The sequence below is a fragment of the Scyliorhinus torazame genome, chromosome 8 (genome assembly GCF_047496885.1).
Source record: "Scyliorhinus torazame isolate Kashiwa2021f chromosome 8, sScyTor2.1, whole genome shotgun sequence".
Classification (NCBI taxonomy): domain Eukaryota; kingdom Metazoa; phylum Chordata; class Chondrichthyes; order Carcharhiniformes; family Scyliorhinidae; genus Scyliorhinus; species Scyliorhinus torazame.
In genome coordinates this window covers 56,599,026-56,617,783 of record NC_092714.1, presented here as the reverse complement: position 1 = coordinate 56,617,783, position 18,758 = coordinate 56,599,026, and the positions used below count along the sequence as shown (strand labels likewise).

The 18,758-nt window shown below is 46.8% G+C and overlaps 1 protein-coding gene across 1 annotated transcript in view; it reads left to right on the top strand.

Annotated features, from left to right (window-relative positions):
• Positions 1-448: 448 nt before the first annotated feature.
• The window catches only part of LOC140427856 (suppressor of tumorigenicity 14 protein homolog), a 318,812-nt gene continuing 300,502 nt past the window's right edge, over positions 449-18,758 (top strand). Inside the window, exons 1-2 of the mRNA XM_072513648.1 lie at positions 449-1,001; positions 14,589-14,838. Of these exons, the coding sequence (XP_072369749.1) occupies positions 930-1,001; positions 14,589-14,838 (322 nt within the window). The 5' untranslated portion in view covers positions 449-929. The remainder of the gene's footprint in view (positions 1,002-14,588; positions 14,839-18,758) is intronic.

The window sequence follows — 18,758 nt, the reverse complement described above, 5'->3', positions numbered from 1 at the left end:
AGTTTGCACATTCTCCCCGTGTTTGCGTGGGTTTCGCCCCCACAACCCATTGATGTGCAGGGTAGGTGGATTGGCCAAGCTAAATTGCCCCTTAATTGGAAAAATGTGGAGGTGTGGGCTTGCGGGCAAGCTACAACTAGTATGCTGCTGTGGAGATGTAAAGGAGTTGCTTTATGCCATTGCCATGCAATTCCTTCCAGGATGTCACACTGCATTCCTTCCGTGCTGAAATGGGATTTGAACTCACAGCTCTCTCACTGGTACGATACAGGCAAGATAGGGCACCTGAGCAGGCAGGTCAGACATTGGGTCTGGGAGCCCCAGGGAACAGGGAGGGGGACTGTGATGTGCGTGTGTGTGTGTGGCTAGCCTGGGAAAGCTGGAATCGGTACAAGCTGTGGGGCTGTGGTCCAGAACGAAAAACGGCCTGAACCAAACCAAACCAGAACCAAATCGGGGTGGGAAAAAGAGAGGCTAGCCACGACAGGAGAGGAGGGGTTGGTTGTTGGATCCGCCCTGGGTTGTTCCTCGGGGCTGCTGGCTTGCAGGCATATGTCCCATTCTGGCTCCAGCGCACCCGAAAGAACATTCGCCCATCCCCAAAGCTTCGTTTCTTGCTTTTGATTTGTGCCGAGGGCTGGCGGCCAGAGCCCGCAGTTCACCCACCGCCGAGGTGCGGCGCCAATCTGGTCAGCGACTCCTTCCCACCGGGAGAGAAAAAAAACAACCCCAGCAAGCGGAGAGTTAGTCTCCTTCCACCCTCAGGATGTGCTTCTCCTAACCCGAACCGCTTCAATCACCAACGGCAGGGAGAAGGAATCGACAAACTATTCCCGGTCACACCTTTCGGTGATTCGCTAAGAAATGTAATAAAAACAAAAGGGGGAAAGCGATTTGTTTTCTTTTCCGCATTTAAAAGGGTAGAAAAAATGAGAAGAGAAGCTGCTCCCTGCAACCAAACCTTGCAGCCTGACTTCCTTGCCACCGTCTGCAGCAGCCAGGTGAGTGAAAGGAATTTCATGAGGAGAAAATAAAATGTTCCTTCTACTTGGTGTGGAAAAGTTCGAGGTCAAATAGGCACAAGTCTGGTGACTGACCAAATCTTACTTTAAAAAGTTTAATCGTTCGTTGTGCCTTTTTTTTTTAGACTTAGTTGTGCAGGATCATTTCACAGCCGAAGTTAAATGTTTTTGGGGTATTCGGATTAAATTGGGTAATGAATGCCGAGAGGACTTGAACACCACCGCCTCGTGTCAAAGTGACATGCTGACTTTTTCAAAGCGCCTGCCAGAGCTATGCCTCTCGCGTTTCTGGGTCGCCTTTCAGGATTTCTTTGAAGCAGAAGTTTCAGCTGCAGCAGCAGCTTCAGCAAATCAGCTATAACGCCCCTGGGCAGCTTAGGCGTTAAGTTCATGTATGGGAAATATTTTCTAGCATCATAACGCCATGGTCTGCTGCTCCACTCGAATAAAGGTGAAGCTCTCGGAAATTGTCAAAATAAGTGACATATGATTTTTCATCCCTTTTGCAGTAGAGGGCAACCAGAAATAAAGTACCAGTCATTATCTTGAAGATTAAACGCGCGTTTTTGGCATGTTCCCTTGCCTGTTGAAGTATATAATATACTTTGAGAATTAATTGGGAAATGTAAATTAAAAGTTACAAATAGAAAGTCACAATATATAATTGAGGAGACGCTGACATTGTGGTAATGCCACTGAACTGGTACCCAGAGGCCCAGGCTATTACCAAATCCCTCCACGGCAGCTGGTGGAATTTACATTCAAGTACTCGATCTGAAACATAAAAAGCTGTGACTGTGAAACTATCATCAATTGTTGTAAAATGCCCTTTAGGGAAAGGAAATCTGCCTGCCTTACCTGGTCTGGCCTTCGCTCGACTCCATACCCACAGCAATGTGGTTGACCCCCAGCTGTTCTCTAAAACGGCTTAGCAAGCTACTCAGTTCAAGGAAAATTGGGTATGGGTGACAAGTGCTGGCCTTTCAAGTGATGCCCACATCCCATGAAAGAATAATAAAAAGTTGGGATTCCCACTATTAATCTGATTTGACGGAAAAGGGAAATAAACAAGATGTAAAAAAGTTAGTAATCAGAAATTGCTTGCTGAAGTGTTCTCCTCTTATACCGTTGCAGTTGTTAAAAACAGACATTTGGCAAGTAAAGATCAACTTGTGTTCTGCCAGTTTTATATGTTACATTTCCATCTTTCTCTAATTTGTTTTAACAAACTTTTAATAAAATCAATTCTTAAGGTCCAGTGGCTAAGCATGCAGCTTGTTGCAGTCTGCAGCCCAGAAGTTATCAGATCAGTCCCTGTTTTATCATTGATTCATAGTTGGAATAGGAGGCATCAATTTGCTTCAGTGTTGTTGAGATGGTGAGGGGGAAAATCAATCAAGCTTCCTACTCCAGAAGATTATGTATTAAGCCTATAGAACATGTATGTGTGCGTGTATGTGCATTGGGGTGGGTGTAGGGGATGAATGAGGTGAGCATTAGTCTTCCCAGTCATTCCTGAAATATCTGAATATCCTCCCAGTAATCACTGCGTTTGCTCACACATGAAGACTCTGCTTCCCCTGCTTTTTCAGGAGGAGAGTTCCAAAGACTCACGAACCTCTGAGGGAAACAAATTTGCCTCATCTCTGTTTGAAATGAGTGGACCCTTATTTTTAAACAGTGACAGTTCTAGAGTCTCCCACAATAAGAAACATGCTTTTCACATCAACCCTGTCAAGACCCCTCAGAAACTTGCATGTTTCAGTCAAGTCTTACTGCCGAACCTGTTCAACCTTTCCTTGTAAAAGTGGGGCAATATTGAACTTCGATGCAAAATTTATAAAAGGAGCAAATTTTAATCATGAGAGGTCCTTTTATGATGATTTAAACTGCTGAAGCCACAGTTTAACAACCCTCTTCTCCACCAGTTATTAATTTTTTCCATTATGTTGACAGAAATAAACTCCCTTCATTTAAAAAATATCTACAATGGAGCCAGGGGTAATGGGGGGTGGGGGTTACAGTGCAGGCAAGAAAGTGGAGTTAAGGCCATAATCTGATCAACAATGATCTTATTGAATGGCAGATCAGGCTGAACCCAAATGGTCTACTGCTGCTCCTATTTCTTATGTTGTTTTCCTGTCTTCCCTTGTTCAATATATACTCGCAATATACTTGAAAAGCTGACCTGAACTATTCACAGAGCCAGACCTGGAAGGGCAATTATTTGTATTTCACCCCCATTTTGGCATATAAACAACAACTGAAGGCAGTTCAGGAGTACATGAGTTAACTGATGGGCAACAGGTGGCAGTTAGGGCCATATATGCTTACCAGCGCCACCAACCCCTCTAATGCCCCGTCACTATCTCGAACCTGCCTCCCTACCACCACCTTCTCCATCTGAAACCTCACCCCCTTGCCCACCAATCCAGCCCCTCCTATCCACCATCATCATAACCCCGGGCCCAGCCCATCGGGCTTGACCCGCCCCGTCCCTTTGTTGTCATTGAACCCCTCCCGCCCCCTCCCAAAATCCCCCATCCACTTCCTCTTGAAAACACCTCTCCCAGTATTGATCCCATCCCCCCTCCTTTCACATCTCCCAGGCACCTGTTTGACTAGGCTCCAACGATCACGCCCCCCCCCCCCCCCCCCCCCCCCCACACTCTCGTTCACTAGCCAACCTTCACTTGCTGATATGGAGCTCCCTGCTCAGGCCCCCCTCCTCCCAATCCCCTTCCCCACGACCCAGTGCCTAAAAACAAAGACACACAAACATAGCCAGTGCAAAAAACGCGCCCCAGACATCCGGCATAACCCCAAAGTCCTATATTTTTCTACCCAATGTAGCCCTGAACAAAGATAAACAATTATCGACCAACCCAAGAACCAAAAGCCCAACTGTTCCCCCCACAGATGCGAAACAAATAAACAACGTGAAACAATAAATGAGGCTGTGCACAACATTTACCCCCCACCCCCCCCACCGTCAGTCTTTATTTTTAAAACTTCAATGTGAGCCAGAGGCGGATTTACAATCAAACACACTGGGTGGGATTCTCTGTTGGTTGATGCCGAAATCACAAAACACGATTGGGCGGGGAATGGGTTCTGAAGCCAAAATCGCAGAGGGCGCCGAATTGACGCCAAATTGTAATTCTCTGTCACCTCAACAGTGGCGTCAATGTGTTCCAGAACGCATGTACAGTAAAAAAATGTTTGCATGCCATCGAAAACTCCGGCTGAACAGGGAGACAGTGCAACATATCCGCCAGATCATGGCGCACCTGGCACCGGGGGGGGGGGTTATGGTGGAGGACATCCACTGGTGGTCATTAAGGTGACGGTCGCCCTAAATCTTTACGCAACGGGGTCCTTCCAAGTGCCGACTGGGGGCCTGTCTGGAATCTCACTGACCTCGGTGCACAGGTTCATCCGCGCCGTCACGGAGGCCCCATATTCCCAGGCGGCACAATACATCCATTTCAATATGGACCGAGCCCACCAGGATGCCCGAATAGCAGGGTTCGCCGCCATCGCTGGGATGTTGGGGCCTGGGTCCGGGGGGTGATCAATGGGATGCATGTCAGGCCATTCTGCATAAACCAAAAGGGGTTCCCCTCATTGAACGTGCAGCTGATATGTGACCATCAGATACGCATCATGTCTGCGCCCTATACCCGGGCAGTGTGCATGGCGCCTTCACCCTGGCACACCAGATGATACCTGACATCTGCGAGACAGCCCCCGGGGGGGGGTTTGGCTCCTGGATGACGGGCTATCCACTGTGGTCATGGCTGATGACACCCATCCAGAGGCCACAGACTAACGCTCAGACCCGCTACAACGACACCCATTCAGCAACCAGGAGTGTGATCAAGCAGTTCTTTGGCCTCCTGAAGATGTGGTTCAGATGCCTGGACGGCTCTGGAGTGGCCCTCCAGTATGGTGCTAAGAGTGCCGGCCACATCGTGGGGGCCTGCTGTGACTTCCACAACATTGCGCAGCATAGTGGCGATGTGCTGGAGGAGGGGGAGGAATGCCAGATCTCGTCCGACAAGGAGGATGCGGGGGAGGATGGGCAGGACATGGAGCCCAGGGAGGCCACACGATGTGTGCACCTGGGCCAACATGATCGGAACGCACTGATCGCCTCCAGCTGGGGTGGTGGGAACTGGCCAGGGGCACGGACACCGCATCCCACCCCCACCCCCCAACCAGCCCCTCGCCTGCAACCCCCTCCTTGATACATACCTGTAGTACTATGGGATGTGGGCCCTGGGTTGGCAATAACTCTGGGTCTGGTCGATGGGTTGGAGGATGATGACAACCCGCTCTGCGATGAGCTCAGGTGCTCCTCTTTGTTTGACAACGTCTGACTCCTGGTCATGGTAGCACTTTCCACCGTCCACTTGGGCTATCCCTGCATGCGAGCTGGCCATTCCATCACACGGTGCCACCGAATCCCTGGGGTGGCGGGGGTGGGATGTGAAGCACAGGCCACCCACAATGTTCGCCCATTCCCCCCCAATCTCTCTGGCCAGCCCAGACCAGCCCACCCCTCACACCCATCTGACAGAGCACCGAGGCAGGTTGTAACAGTGTGAACAGGTGTTTAATTTGACAACACATATACAGATTTGTGCCCTAGCCCCGCTACCTAAACTGCTCTGCACCCGTGCCAACTTAACTGGCTTCTAACTTTCTAGCTTTACGGGCCTGAACACTATGTCTCGGTGGTTCCCCAGACAGTACAGCAGGTGGAGGCGGCCTGCTGTGATTCCTGCCCTAAGACCTGGGTCCCTGTTGAAGGCCGTCTTCTGGGGCGACCGGGCCTGGATGGGCTCGGCAGCTGCTCAGGTGTCCCAGGTGGCGTGGTGCCACCTGTTTTGCCCACTGCCCACCAGTGACAGGAGCGGGGGACGGTGGAGTTTGGTGATCTGAGGTGCTGTGGTGTTCCGACACCACCCCTGCGGGAGTCACCGGCACAGGTCCCATCACCACCACCTCCCTCGGCGTGCCTAATCGTCCCCATGCTACTCCATGAGACGGGGGTGTGAGTGGAGCTATCCCCCCACCACTTGGCACTTCCAGTCCTGGAGGCCCATGCTGGACTCGACCAGGGTCGTCAGGCTGGTAGCCATGGCGCATAGGGACTCCATCTGGGACTGCTCCACTTCACCCATTGACTGTGCCACTGCCTTCTGGGTTTGTGTCACATCAGCCAGTGACTGCGCCATCTCCCTCTGGGACTGGGCCACCTCCCTCTGTGTCTGCCATATCGGTCAGCGCCTGGGCAATGCCACTGATGTTCTCAGCCATGACCTGCATGGCCAGGGTCAAGAGCGCCACTGGCGCAATTTCCAGGTGGCTCTGGCACATGGCTACCTAGAGGTGGCAACCCTGTCCTGGGCCTCGGCCAGCGCCTGCACAGAATGCCCCAGGCCTTGGACATGCTGATCCATAGCCAAAACCATTACCCCCAATGCCTCCACCGTGGACGTCACGCATGCAGTGTTGGCCTGGGTGGCACGCATGTTCGGCACCACCTCCTGCTCCTGCATGCGGTTGGACTCCTCCACCTGCGCGGGCAGGTGCAGGATGCTCGCCGACAACCCCTCATGTCGTCCCTGGCTCTGCGACTGCAGCTCCACAATCGATGGGGCTGTCCGTTTCAGAGGCCTGAAATCCGTCTGGACGGCAACTAGTCCCTGGGTACAGACAGAAATGAAAATTGGGTGTGGTGCCCCATAAACTGTGAATCCACGAGCAGTACCTTTGGTCAGAAATCTTGTCCTTAGAGAGTGGCAATTTTCGTAGGAAACATTGAATGGATATAAGTTACATTTGTAATAATTATCTTCGCAAGGCTTCCAAAATCATGAAAAAAATTGAAAAGTTAAATAGTGAAAGATTGTTTCAACACTTTGGCAGGTTGGTAACAAAGGGACTCGGGGCTCATGCATCGGAGGAATGAAAGAGGGGGATAGAATTTTTGTTTCATGCAGTTAACCAAACATTTAATGCTTTGCCGCAGGTCATCCTGGGGCAGAGACTATAAAATAGTTTAAAATGAAATTGTAAAAGGAAACTTTGAGTTACTTTTGTAATGTAGCAAATTTGTACATGGCAAATTCTCACAGACCACAATAATAACCAGATAACCTTTATTGCTAAGTTAGTTGAGGGATAAATATTGGTCAGGATACTGGGATAACTCCTCTGTTCCTCTTCAAAATAATGATTTATTATACATCCATCTCAAAGGGCAGACAGGACCTTGGTTTAAAGTTTCATCCAAAAGACAGTGTAATATTCCCTTAGCATTATTGCACTGGGGTGTCAGCCTAGAGTCTGTGCTCAAGTTCCCCACTGGGACTTAAGCCGCCAATGACTAAGAAATGAGTGTGCTACCAACTGAGCCATTGCTAAGACCAGCACAGACATAATCGCCAAGGCTTCATGATTTTGCCAGGACCGGAATATGTAGCAGGAGGAGCTGGAAAATCCCATCCAATGAACCAAGATTCTTCCTTCTATGTTATAGGAATGAAATTTCCTGGCCCCGTGGTGGCATGCCTGGATGTGGGATGGCTCGGAAATTGGTGGGGGGGAGGGGGCGCATCATGTCAACTGCCATTCGCATTTCCACTGCTTGGCATCGTTGATCAGAACTGGAAGAAGTTAACAATTTAATTATTTATTTGCAAGTACAGAGTCAGGGAAAAAGCTTTGGGGGATGGAGTATTGGGGCGGTGATGGTAGAGGCAGCAGGACAGATGGTGCCTGGCTTGCTGAGTGCTTGTCTTGTTTGCCATTGTGGCTTCGGATGAAGGGTTTACTTCAGTTTACTATGGTGACTGAAGCAGCGATGCACAGATATTTAGGGAGCGAATGCCAGAGAGTGGAGCCAGTAGAATTGAAGTTACATTGCCAGTGAGATGCACCATGAGAGAAATGCGCTGGAGCCCAGAGGTGGAGTACTGTCGCTTAATAAGACTGCATGAAGTTGTAGAGTAAGCTGAGTAAAGCTGCAGAGAGATTGCCAATACAGGCAAAGATTTTGAATTTGCTGTGTTGAAAGGTGGGAAGGTCAGTGCAAGTCTATGAGGTCCACTGAGGTAGTATGGGCTGAGGTTAGAAACAGGAAAGGAGAGGTCACCCTGTTGGGAGTTTTCTATAGGCCTCTGAAAAGTTCCAGAGATGTAGAGGAAAGGATTGCAAAGATGATTCTGGATAGGAGCGAAAGTAACAGGGTAGTTGTTATGGGGGACTTTAACTTTCCAAATATTGACTGGAAACGCTATAGTTCGAGTACTTTAGATGGGTCTGTTTTTGTCCAATGTGTGCAGGAGGGTTTCCTGACGCAGTATGTAGATAGGCTAACGAGAGGGGAGGCCACATTGGATTTGGTACTGGGTAATGAACCAGGACAGGTGTTAGATTTGGAGGTAGGTGAGCACTTTGGTGATAGTGACCACAATTCGATTACATTTACTTTTGCGATGGAAAGGGGTAGGTATATACCGCAGGGCAAGAGTTATAGCTGGGGGAAAGGCAATTATGATGTGATGAGACAGGACTTAGGATGCGTAGGATGGGGAGGAAAACTGCAAGGGATGGGCACAATTGAAATGTGGAGCTTGTTCAAGGAACAGCTACTGCGTGTCCTTGATAAGTATGTACCTATCAGGCAGGGAGGAAGTGGTCGAGCGACGGAACCGTGGTTTACTAAAGTAGTTGAATCACTTGTCAAGAGGAAGAAGGAGGCTTATGTAAAGATGAGACGTGACGGTTCAGTTAGGGCGCTCGAGAGTTACAAGTTAGCTAGGAAGGGCCTAAAGAGAGAGCTAAGAAGAGCCAGGAGGGGACGTGAGAAGTCTTTGACAGGTAGGATCAAGGATAACCCTAAAGCTTTCTGTAGGTATGTCAGGAATAAAAGAATGACTAGGGTAAGAGTAGGACCAGTCAAGGACAGTAGAGGGAAGTTGTGCGTGGAGTCCGAGGAGATAGGAGAGGTGCTAAATGAATATTTTTCATCAGTATTCACACAGGAAAAAGACAATGTTGTCGAGGAGAATACCGAGATACAGGCTAGTAGACTAGAAGGGCTTGAGGTTCATAAGGAGGAGGTGTCAGCAATTCTGGAAAGTGTGAAAATAGATAAGTCTCCTGGGCCGGATGGGATTTATCCTAGGACTCTCTGGGAAGCTAGGGAAGAGATTGCTGAGCCTTTGGCTTTGATCTTTATGTCATCATTGTCTACAGGAATAGTGCCAGAAGACTGGAGGATAGCAAATGTTGTCCCCTTGTTCAAGAAGGGGAGTAGAGACAACCCCGGTAACTATAGACCAGTGAGCCTTACTTCTGTTGTGGGCAAAGTATTGGAAAGGTTTATGAGAGAAAGGATTTATAATCATTTGGAAAGGAATAATTTGATTTGCGATAGTCAACATGGTTTTGTGACGGGTAGGTCGTGCCTCACAAACCTTATTGAGTTCTTTGAGAAGGTGACCAAACAGGTGGACGAGGATAAAGCAGTTGATGTGGTGTATATGGATTTCAGTAAAGCGTTTGATAAGGTTCCCGATGGTAGGCTATTGCAGAAAGTATGGGATTCAGGGTGATTTAGCAGTTTGAATCAAAAATTGGCTAGCTGGAAGAAGACAAAGGGTGGTGGTTGATGGGAAATGTTCAGCCTGGAGTTCAGTTACTAGTGGTGTACCACAAGGATCTGTTTTGGGGCCACTGCTGTTTGTCATTTTTATAAATGACCTGGAGGAGGGCGTAGAAGGATGGGTGAATAAATCTGCAGATGACACTAAAGATTTACCAGGATGTTGCCTGGTATGGCGGGAACATCTTATGAGGGAAGGCTGAGGGACTTGAGGCTGTTTTTGTTCGAGCGAAGAAGGTTAAGAGGTGACTTAATTGAGGCATACAAGATGATCAGAGGATTAGATAGGGTGGACAGTGAGAGCCTTTTTCCTCGGATGGTGATGGCTAGCATGAGGGGACATAGCTTTAAATTGAGGGGAGATAGATATAGGACAGATGTCAGAGGTAGGTTCTTTACTCAGAGAGTAGTAAGGGCGTGGACTGCCCTGCCTGCAACAGTAGTGGACTCACCAACATTAAGGGCATTTAAATGGTCATTGGATCAACATATGGATGATAAGGGAATAGTGTAGATGGGCTTTAGAGTGGTTTCACAGGTCGGCACAACATCGAGGGCCGAAGGGCCTGTACTGCGCTGTAATGATCTATGATCTATGTCCTATCATAATTTGTTATTGGAGATCAGTGGGAAGGCAAATTGGGTGGAGTGTCTGATAGATAGAGAATTTGTGCCCAGGAGTGGGCATTACCTGTGGTGCCGGTAATGAAGCCGGACAAAACTGTCTGTCAGTGTGTCGATTTTGAACTCACGGTGAACAGGGCCTCATGACTGGACTGGTACCCAATGCCGCGGGTAGAGGATTTAGACACCAGATTGGCTGGATGATGCCCCTTCACGAAGCTCAACATGAGTCATTCTTATCTGCGGGTGGAGCTAGACCCTGATTCCAGAAAGTTTGCCACTATCAATACTCATCGGGGGTTATTTGAGACCTGCCTCCCGTTTGGAGTTTCATCGGTCCTGGTGATTTTTCAGCGGGTGAAGGAGAACATCTTGCAGGGCCTACCGAAGGTGGTTGCCTATTTGGACGATGTGATCTATGCTTGCTATTTTGGTGTGGAGCCTTTTGGCTCCCAGGAACAGTACTGAAATGAACATTCCAGTCTCTTATAAAGTCCGGATTCAAGGGACAGTCCACCGCAAACTACCTGATGAAACGGGAACCTGCACAGTTTGACACCCAACCAGCAGTATTAGGGACCCAGCCGTTCGGGTCACAATTCCCGATCCAGCAGGCGGAGGATGACTCGGAATCCGTCATGGACACCGAGGAAACCATTCCGGCAGACCACAGCGTATCGCGGATTGAAGTCCGAGCCATAACACTTCAGCGGTCGATCAGGAAACGACAGTCAGCAACTTGATACACTCCACTCAACCCAAAGCCACACAGTCCAGCACGTGCAAAGTGGTGCAGAAGGCACCCACCATTGGCTGAAGAGGGACTTTCGGATTTTGGGGAGGAGGGGTGTCATAATCTCCACGAGGACTACGGGGAAACCATCATTGATCTTCTTGTGGGATTCATGGAGTACGAACTCCCCAGACGGGGAAGAGGCCATGTGCCTGGGGCTCATTATGCAGTAATATAAAAGCTGGCCCAAAGAAGGGCCTCGGTGGTTCAATCTCCCAGCAAGGACTGTACTGGGAGTCATATGCTGCTTTGAGCAGAATTCTGTAAATTATTTAATAAATTAATGTTCATTTACCACCGATGTCCTCAAGTTGCTAAATGAGGCAAAATAAAACAAAGCATACAATTGTGCAGGTGGTGCAGGAGCTGAGGGACCATATGTACATGAAACATTGACTGTAGCAGGGCAGGTTGAGAAAGTAGTTAATCCGGCTGATAGGATCCTTGGTTTTATAAATAAAGGCACAGAGTACAAAAACAAGGAAGTTGTTATGAACCTTTATAAAACACTGGCTTAGCCCCATTTGGAGTATTGTGTCCAATTCGAGATACCACACTTTAGGTGGTAAAGAAGGCTAATGGTATGTTGGCCGTCATTGCAAGAAGTTTCGAGTATAGAAGCAGGAATGTGAGAGTAATACAGAAGGCAGGTTCACTAGAATGAAAGATAAGGCAACCAACAGTGAATTTCCAAGAGTCTAAAAGGAGATTGACAAATGGGACGGGATTTTCTGATCCTGAGGCTAAGTGCTGACACCATTGGAAACGGGGTGGTGTTTCTCGATGGCGTCAACACGCCCCCAGGATCAGCAATTCTGGCCCCTACAGTGGGCCAGCAGGGCGCTGGAGCGGTTTCCGCGCATGCACGGTGTCTCCCTTGTCCGCGCCGGTCTCGACCCAACATGGCGCAGGAGTACAGGCGGCGGCGCGGAAGAAAGGAGGCCTGGAGACAGAGAGGCCGGCCCACCGATCGGTAGGTCCCGATCGCGGGCCAGGCCACATCGGAGGCCCCCCCCCCCGAGGTCGGACCCCCCCACCACAGGCCGCCACCTGACCCTTCAACGCCGAGGTCCCGCTGGCTCAGAGCAGGTTAGAACGGCGCCGGCGGGACTCAGTTTTTTTTTAATGACCGCTCGGACCATCCGGACCGGAGAATCGCAAGGGGGTCATAGAGCGGCCCCCGACCGGCGCCGCGCTGACCACACTGGCCCCAATGGCGCAGATTCTCCGCTCTGCGGAGAATCGCGTCCCCCATCGGGGCGGCGTGGCGTGATTCGTGCGGCCCCGCCAGCGATTCTCCGACCCGGCGCGGGGTCGGAGAATCCCGTCCTTGATGCCTTGAATTATCATAATGTCATAAATGAGTGAAAGTACTGATAAGGAAAAGGGACTGAGTTTGATGAGCTACAATGTGCCCAGTAAGAGTTATTACTGGGGGAATCATGATACCATTTGAAACAATTTAACATAAGTGTTGACATAAAAGCAATAATGAAAAATTATGGAAATATGTTTATTATGGTAAAGAATGCAGACATTCATATAGTTTTGAATAATATTTGACCTGCATATATATAGAATTAAGTTTTATTTGTTTAATTTGTCTCCTTTATTGCTATGAAGAGTTGCATGCATTACGTCGTGAATTAGATCCTTGGGTGACAATGAAATCAGCCCCAGCTTAAAAGCGCTGTGCCCTTAACATTCGATAAAATAAACACATTAACCATGACAATTTACTGAAAAGAAAGAAACCACAGAAAAAAAACTGCTTTTGAAAACATAGCTCAAAAACATATTATTATTATGAGCTGAATTGTTCATTCCAAAGTGTTTTCAATCATCTTTGTCTCAGCTGAACATATAAATTCACAAAATGTTTTCAAAAAGCGTGAAGCTCAACACTGAAATTCACTGAATCATGTTCCACATCAGTGTACCTTTTCTTTTTTCAGGCTTACATAACGCCTGGAATTCATCTTACCTGCTTGTTTCTAACTTTATTTCTAAACAGTGACAGCTTATATTTATATGGTGCCTTTAACATGATGAAACAACCCAATGCATTTCACAAGATCATTTTAAGCGAACGACGACACTGAGTCACATAAGGAGGTATTAGGTTCACTGACCAACAGCTTGGTCAAAGAGGCATGTTTTAAGGAGGCATGCGAGCTAAAGAGAGACAAAAAGGTGTAGAGAGGGAATTCCAGAGCTTGGGGCCCAGGCAACTGAAGGCACGGCCACCAAAATGGAGCAATTATAATTGGGGCTGCACAAAAGACTAGAATTAGAGGAGCACCGATATCTCGGACGGTTGTGGGGTTGGTGGAGATTACAGAGATAGGGAGGGGTGAGGCAAGGCCATGGAGGGATTTGAAAACAAGGATGAGAATTTAAAAATCAAGTGTTGCTTGACCAGGAACCAATGTAAGTCAGCGAATATCTGCCTAGCTGACTGATCTTCTGGCTTTCTATTCAGTTTTACGAATGAACCTATACGTCCTACTTGCCTGAAGACCTGATTCTCCTACATGAAAATAATTACAGATAGAGAAAAAAATAAGAATCTTGTGTAAAGTGCTTGGTGCAACTGCTAGCATTTTTGCATTGGCAACAGTGCTTTGACTTGCCATGACCTTCCTTGTAGGTCACTGAACCTTTTCCTGTTCTTTCTGGCAACTCCTTGTCTGATGGAGGTTGCACACACTGGTTCAACAGCTTTCCTGCATATGGCCTGAACCGCTTTCTTTGGGACCTCTTGTCCTCAGTCCCCAACAGTCTATCCCATCTAGCTCTTAAGAGCCATGAATGTATTTTAGAAATGTGGGCCTTTCCTGTTTGCCTGGTTATCCCCTCACTCCTCCCTTCATAGAGCCGACTAACTTCTAGACAGTATGGTTCCCATTCTGTAGAAATAGTTGTCCCTCTTCAATTAATGGAAATATTTCAAGCATTATGGAATCACTCTATTCCCATCAATAGAACCCCATTGGCGCGAAGCATAGTATTAACTTCTAATCAACGCTGCCATTCAAAGTTAGGATTCCAAAATAAAAGCCAAAGGTTATCTGTGTGAGTCACATGGATAGATCGAAGTCCTTCCCCACTATTAACCCTCATTATAAGAAAATTCAACCCAATCGATGTAACGTTGTTTATCAATCCTTTCCAGGACATAAGTAATGCAATGCAGGTAAATACTAGTGCAGGAATTTAACTAAGTTTTGTACATCTCTTTGATCTGGATATTTTGCTATATATGTACCGTAACTTTTAACCATTGATGTAATAGATTTCCATCACATTTGCTGTATGTCATATGACATTTGCCAATTAACACGAACTTTAGTGAATAAAGGATTATGCCTTTTCCAATGTCTGACTAAAACAAAATTATCTTTGTATTATCTTCAAAAAGTTAGTTGCTGTAATATTTGAATAACGTATGTTGTACAATAATTTTCAGATACATCCTGCGGCTCTAACCACACCAGACTGTTCAATGAGCCAGCACTCACCTGCACAATACCCACCATTGTGCCATGAAGCTTTGAATCCAGGAGTCCCGGCACAATCAGCCCAACTTTACAGACATCCAGAAACTACCCCCCAGAACAAATCTGAGAAGCGATGCGATCCAACAAAAATTGTGTTGGTAGTACTTTTACTGTTGGTCATATTTGGAGGAGCAGCAGCCATTTTGTGGTACTTTGTTTGTAAGTAAAGTGTTAAATTTAACCATTGTTGTTTGAATCATGGAAGTAATTTATAGCTTAATAAACTGACATGCACAGAGGTTTTTTTTTAGCTGATATTGAACATTTTTGGAGGTATGTGTAGAGGATGAAAGGAGGAGGGAAAGTTAAAAAATGTTGCTGCACAGGCGAGTTTGCTTGTCATTTTCGGTAGGAGTAATGAGAGGGTTTCATGATCTAGTGTGCCGGCTGGTAAAATGTATACTATAAGATTAGATGAAAGATAAGCAGGATGTCCAGATGAACTTCCACTGGATTGGTCAGTAAGCTTATCCAGTGTGTGGATGAACGATTTGGCCAGGAAGATCCAGTTTTACTTGGGCAACTTTTTCCTGCAGAAAGTCTTGTGTTTTTCCACTCGCTTGGCTTAATTTGGAGTCATTTTAAGCTTATTAATGGTGCTTCTAATTTGTTGAATTGTAGTTGGAGGTGTATGAAAACAGAAAGCATTTATATAGCACTTGTCATGATCGCTGAATATCTCAAAGCGTTTTAGAGCCAATTAAATACTTTGAAGTGTAGTCACTGCTGTAATGTGGGAAATGTAGCAGCTAATTTGCACTCAGCAAATTCCCGCAATCAGCAATGTGTTAATGACAAGCTATCTCTCTTTTTATGATATTGATTAATGGATAAATATTGACAAGGAGACCAGGGATAACTCCCCTGCTCTCCTTAAAAGTAGTGACATGGGATCCTTTACAGCCATGTGAGCAGGAAGATGGGGTCTTGCTTTAATGTTCCATCCAAGTGACAGCATCTCCAACAGTGTGATGCTCCCCCAGTGGAATGTCCACTGGCGTGTCAACCTTCATTTCTGTGCTCAAGCCCTATAGTGCATCTTGAACACAGAAGCTTGTGATTCCTGGACAAGTGTGCAAGCAGCTGAGCTCCAGATGGCACATATTTATATGCATAAACTATAATACTTTATTAAAAATGGAATAATGAAATGAAAATCGCTTATTGTCACAAGTACGCTTCAATGAAGTTACTGTGAAAAGCCCCTAGTCGCCACATTCCGGCGGCTGTTCGGGAAGGCTGGTACGGGAATTGAATCATGCTGCTGGCCTGCCTTGGTCTGCTTTAAAAGCCAGCTATTTAGCCCAGTGTGCTAAACCAGAATACTGCTGGTGTCGATGGTGCTGAGGACCCGGGTTTGATCTTGGCCCCGAGTCACTGTCTGTAGAGTTTGCACATTCTCCTGTGTCTGTGTGGGTTTCACCCCACAACTCAAAGATATGCAGGTTAGGTGGATTGGTCACTAAATTACTCCATAATTGGAAAAAAATAATAATTGGGTACTCTAAATTTATTTTTAAAAATAAAAAAAATAATAAATGGAATACTGGATTTGTAGCTTGTACTCAAATGGGTATGTTGGACGAGGAATTCATGAAACCAGATTCCAACCACTCTTCACACTTTCCTGATTTTCTGAAATTTTTTCCACCAGAGAGGAGAAATGCATAAAATGGGAAACGCATGTTTATGTGAGACATTGTAATGCCTTACTGCCCGTTTTCTGTGTTACCAGCTCTGTAATGCTGAATGTAAGTCAGCCAATATAAAATACCAATGCATCTCGCACTGTTTGAAAACGAAGTTCATTTATCCAAAGTTCCCCTTTAACAAAAATTATGCTCAAATGTATCAGTTCCTGGAACAACATTGAGCAGCCCCCATTGTCTGGTAGAGTAGCTCGAGGCTGACAAGCCAAGAAGGCAGCATTCAATTAGCTCAAGGCTGACACCCAAAGACATATCCAGAAAATAAAGGACAGGTGGTGGGAAGAGAAAGTCCTGTGAGATCCAAGAATATGCTGACCATCATGACAAGCAGAGCCTTTTTGAAGCCACTGGAGCCATCAATTGACCAAGGTCAAATGGACAAGATCCCCTTTGCCCACAGGATGATGTTTGTCTTCTCAAGGATGACATGAATGACATGACAGCCGTCGCTGCTGGAAATAATGTTTTCAACAATCCTGAACCGTGAACCCAGTTGATAGTCTCCGGACTGATGTGTTGGGTGCTCTGGATCCGTGGAACACATACAGGCCACCAACACGTAAAATAGTGCAACACTATTTTATTAAGTCAGAAACTGTTGAACATACTTTCACTGTGGGTTAACACGATATTAGATTGAACTAAAGACCTATGCCTTGCCTAACCAGTCTATGCACTCAGCACATGGTGAAGATCTGTAAGCTGTAAGCTCTGTCCTACTAGGAGGCTGCAGCTCGAATGAGTGGGAACTCTGATGCCCCCTGTCTTTACAGTGCATGTGCTCTAACTGGTGATTGGCTGCGGTGTTGTGTGTGTTGATTGGTCCCGTTGTGTGTCCATCAGTGTGTGTGTGTATCTGCACCATGATATACTGGTGTATATTATGACACGGACTATCTTCCAGTAACTTTTATGGAATTTATGGATAAACGATCATCGATGGGAGAGCTGCAAACAGATGAAAAATGACAATGCCTGAGCTCTAATCATATTCCAGCTGAAGTCTTCAAATCTGGTGGACTTTTGCTCATATCAAGACTCTATGTTCTCATCCTATATACTTGGGATAAAAAAGAACTCCTCCACCAACCTCCACCCCCACCTGCCCCCGCTTCAGCAATGTGACAATTGTAATTATCTTTCAAAAGAGAGATAAACCATGCTGTGGAAATTTTCACGGTATTTCCCTCTTGTCCATAGCAGGGAAAATGCTGCCATGCATTCTCCTAAATTGCCTACTTCCTGTGGCTGAGGAAGCCCTCCCAGTCCCAGGAACAGTGTGGCTTTCAAACTTCTTGGGGAACCTCTGACATGGTCTTTGTTGCCAGGAAAATCCAAGGAAAATGTTGAGGACAACGCCAGGAACTCTTCGTTGCATTGATCAACCTGACCAAGCATATGATTCAGTAAAATGTGAGGCTCTGTGAATTGTATTTCAAAGATTTGGAACACTCATTATTCATTGAATATTCATCACAATCCTACAATTACTTCACAAGTGACATGACTACAACTGCCTTGAGTAGGAGATTTGAAACAGATTACTTTCAAAATCTGGAACTGACTCAAGCAAGGCTATGTGATACCCCCATACTATTTGCAATCTATCTGACAGTGGCTATTCACCTCATCAAAGATAACTAATTGATTGATTGATTGATATTTATTGTCACATGTACCGACCGACGTACAGTGACCTATGATCTATGATAAGCATTGAGTGGATGCTCAGAAATTCACCAGAAGAAAAACATTTGCAACTGTGTTGTTCCCAAGAAGTAGCTTTTATGCCAAGATAATGGCAACTCTTTGCTGGTTAATGTGTCTGTAAAAGATATTGCTAGTTCAAGGAATAATGTGAATTTGAAGCATATTCATGCGTTTAATTGAAATCTTTCCAACCTTTTTGTCTGGTGTAATATTGTTCATTTTTCTTTTTAATAAATATTTCTTTGAGTTTAAAGGTTCATCAGCCTGCTCCTGCGAATTTGTTCCGTAACATATCTCCATAGTATCTGAAAATAAAGGATATGGGGTGGGATTCTCCGCTAACCGGTGGGGCGGCCCGTACTGGCGCGAAGGAGTGGTGTGAACCACTCCGGCGTCGGGCCGCCCAGAAGGTGCGGAGGGCTAGGCCGGCGCTGGAGGGGTTGACGCCACGCCAACCGACGCCGAAGGGCCTCCGCCAGCTGGCGCGAGTTGGCGCATGTGCGGGAGCGCCAGCATGTTCTGGCACATGCGCAGAACCGCTGGCGTGATCCCAGCACATGAGCAGGGGGTTTCTTCTCCGCGCCGGCCATCGCAGAGGTTCACAGCGGCCGACGCGGAGGGAAAGTGTGCCCCCACGGCACAGGCCCGCCCGTGGATTGG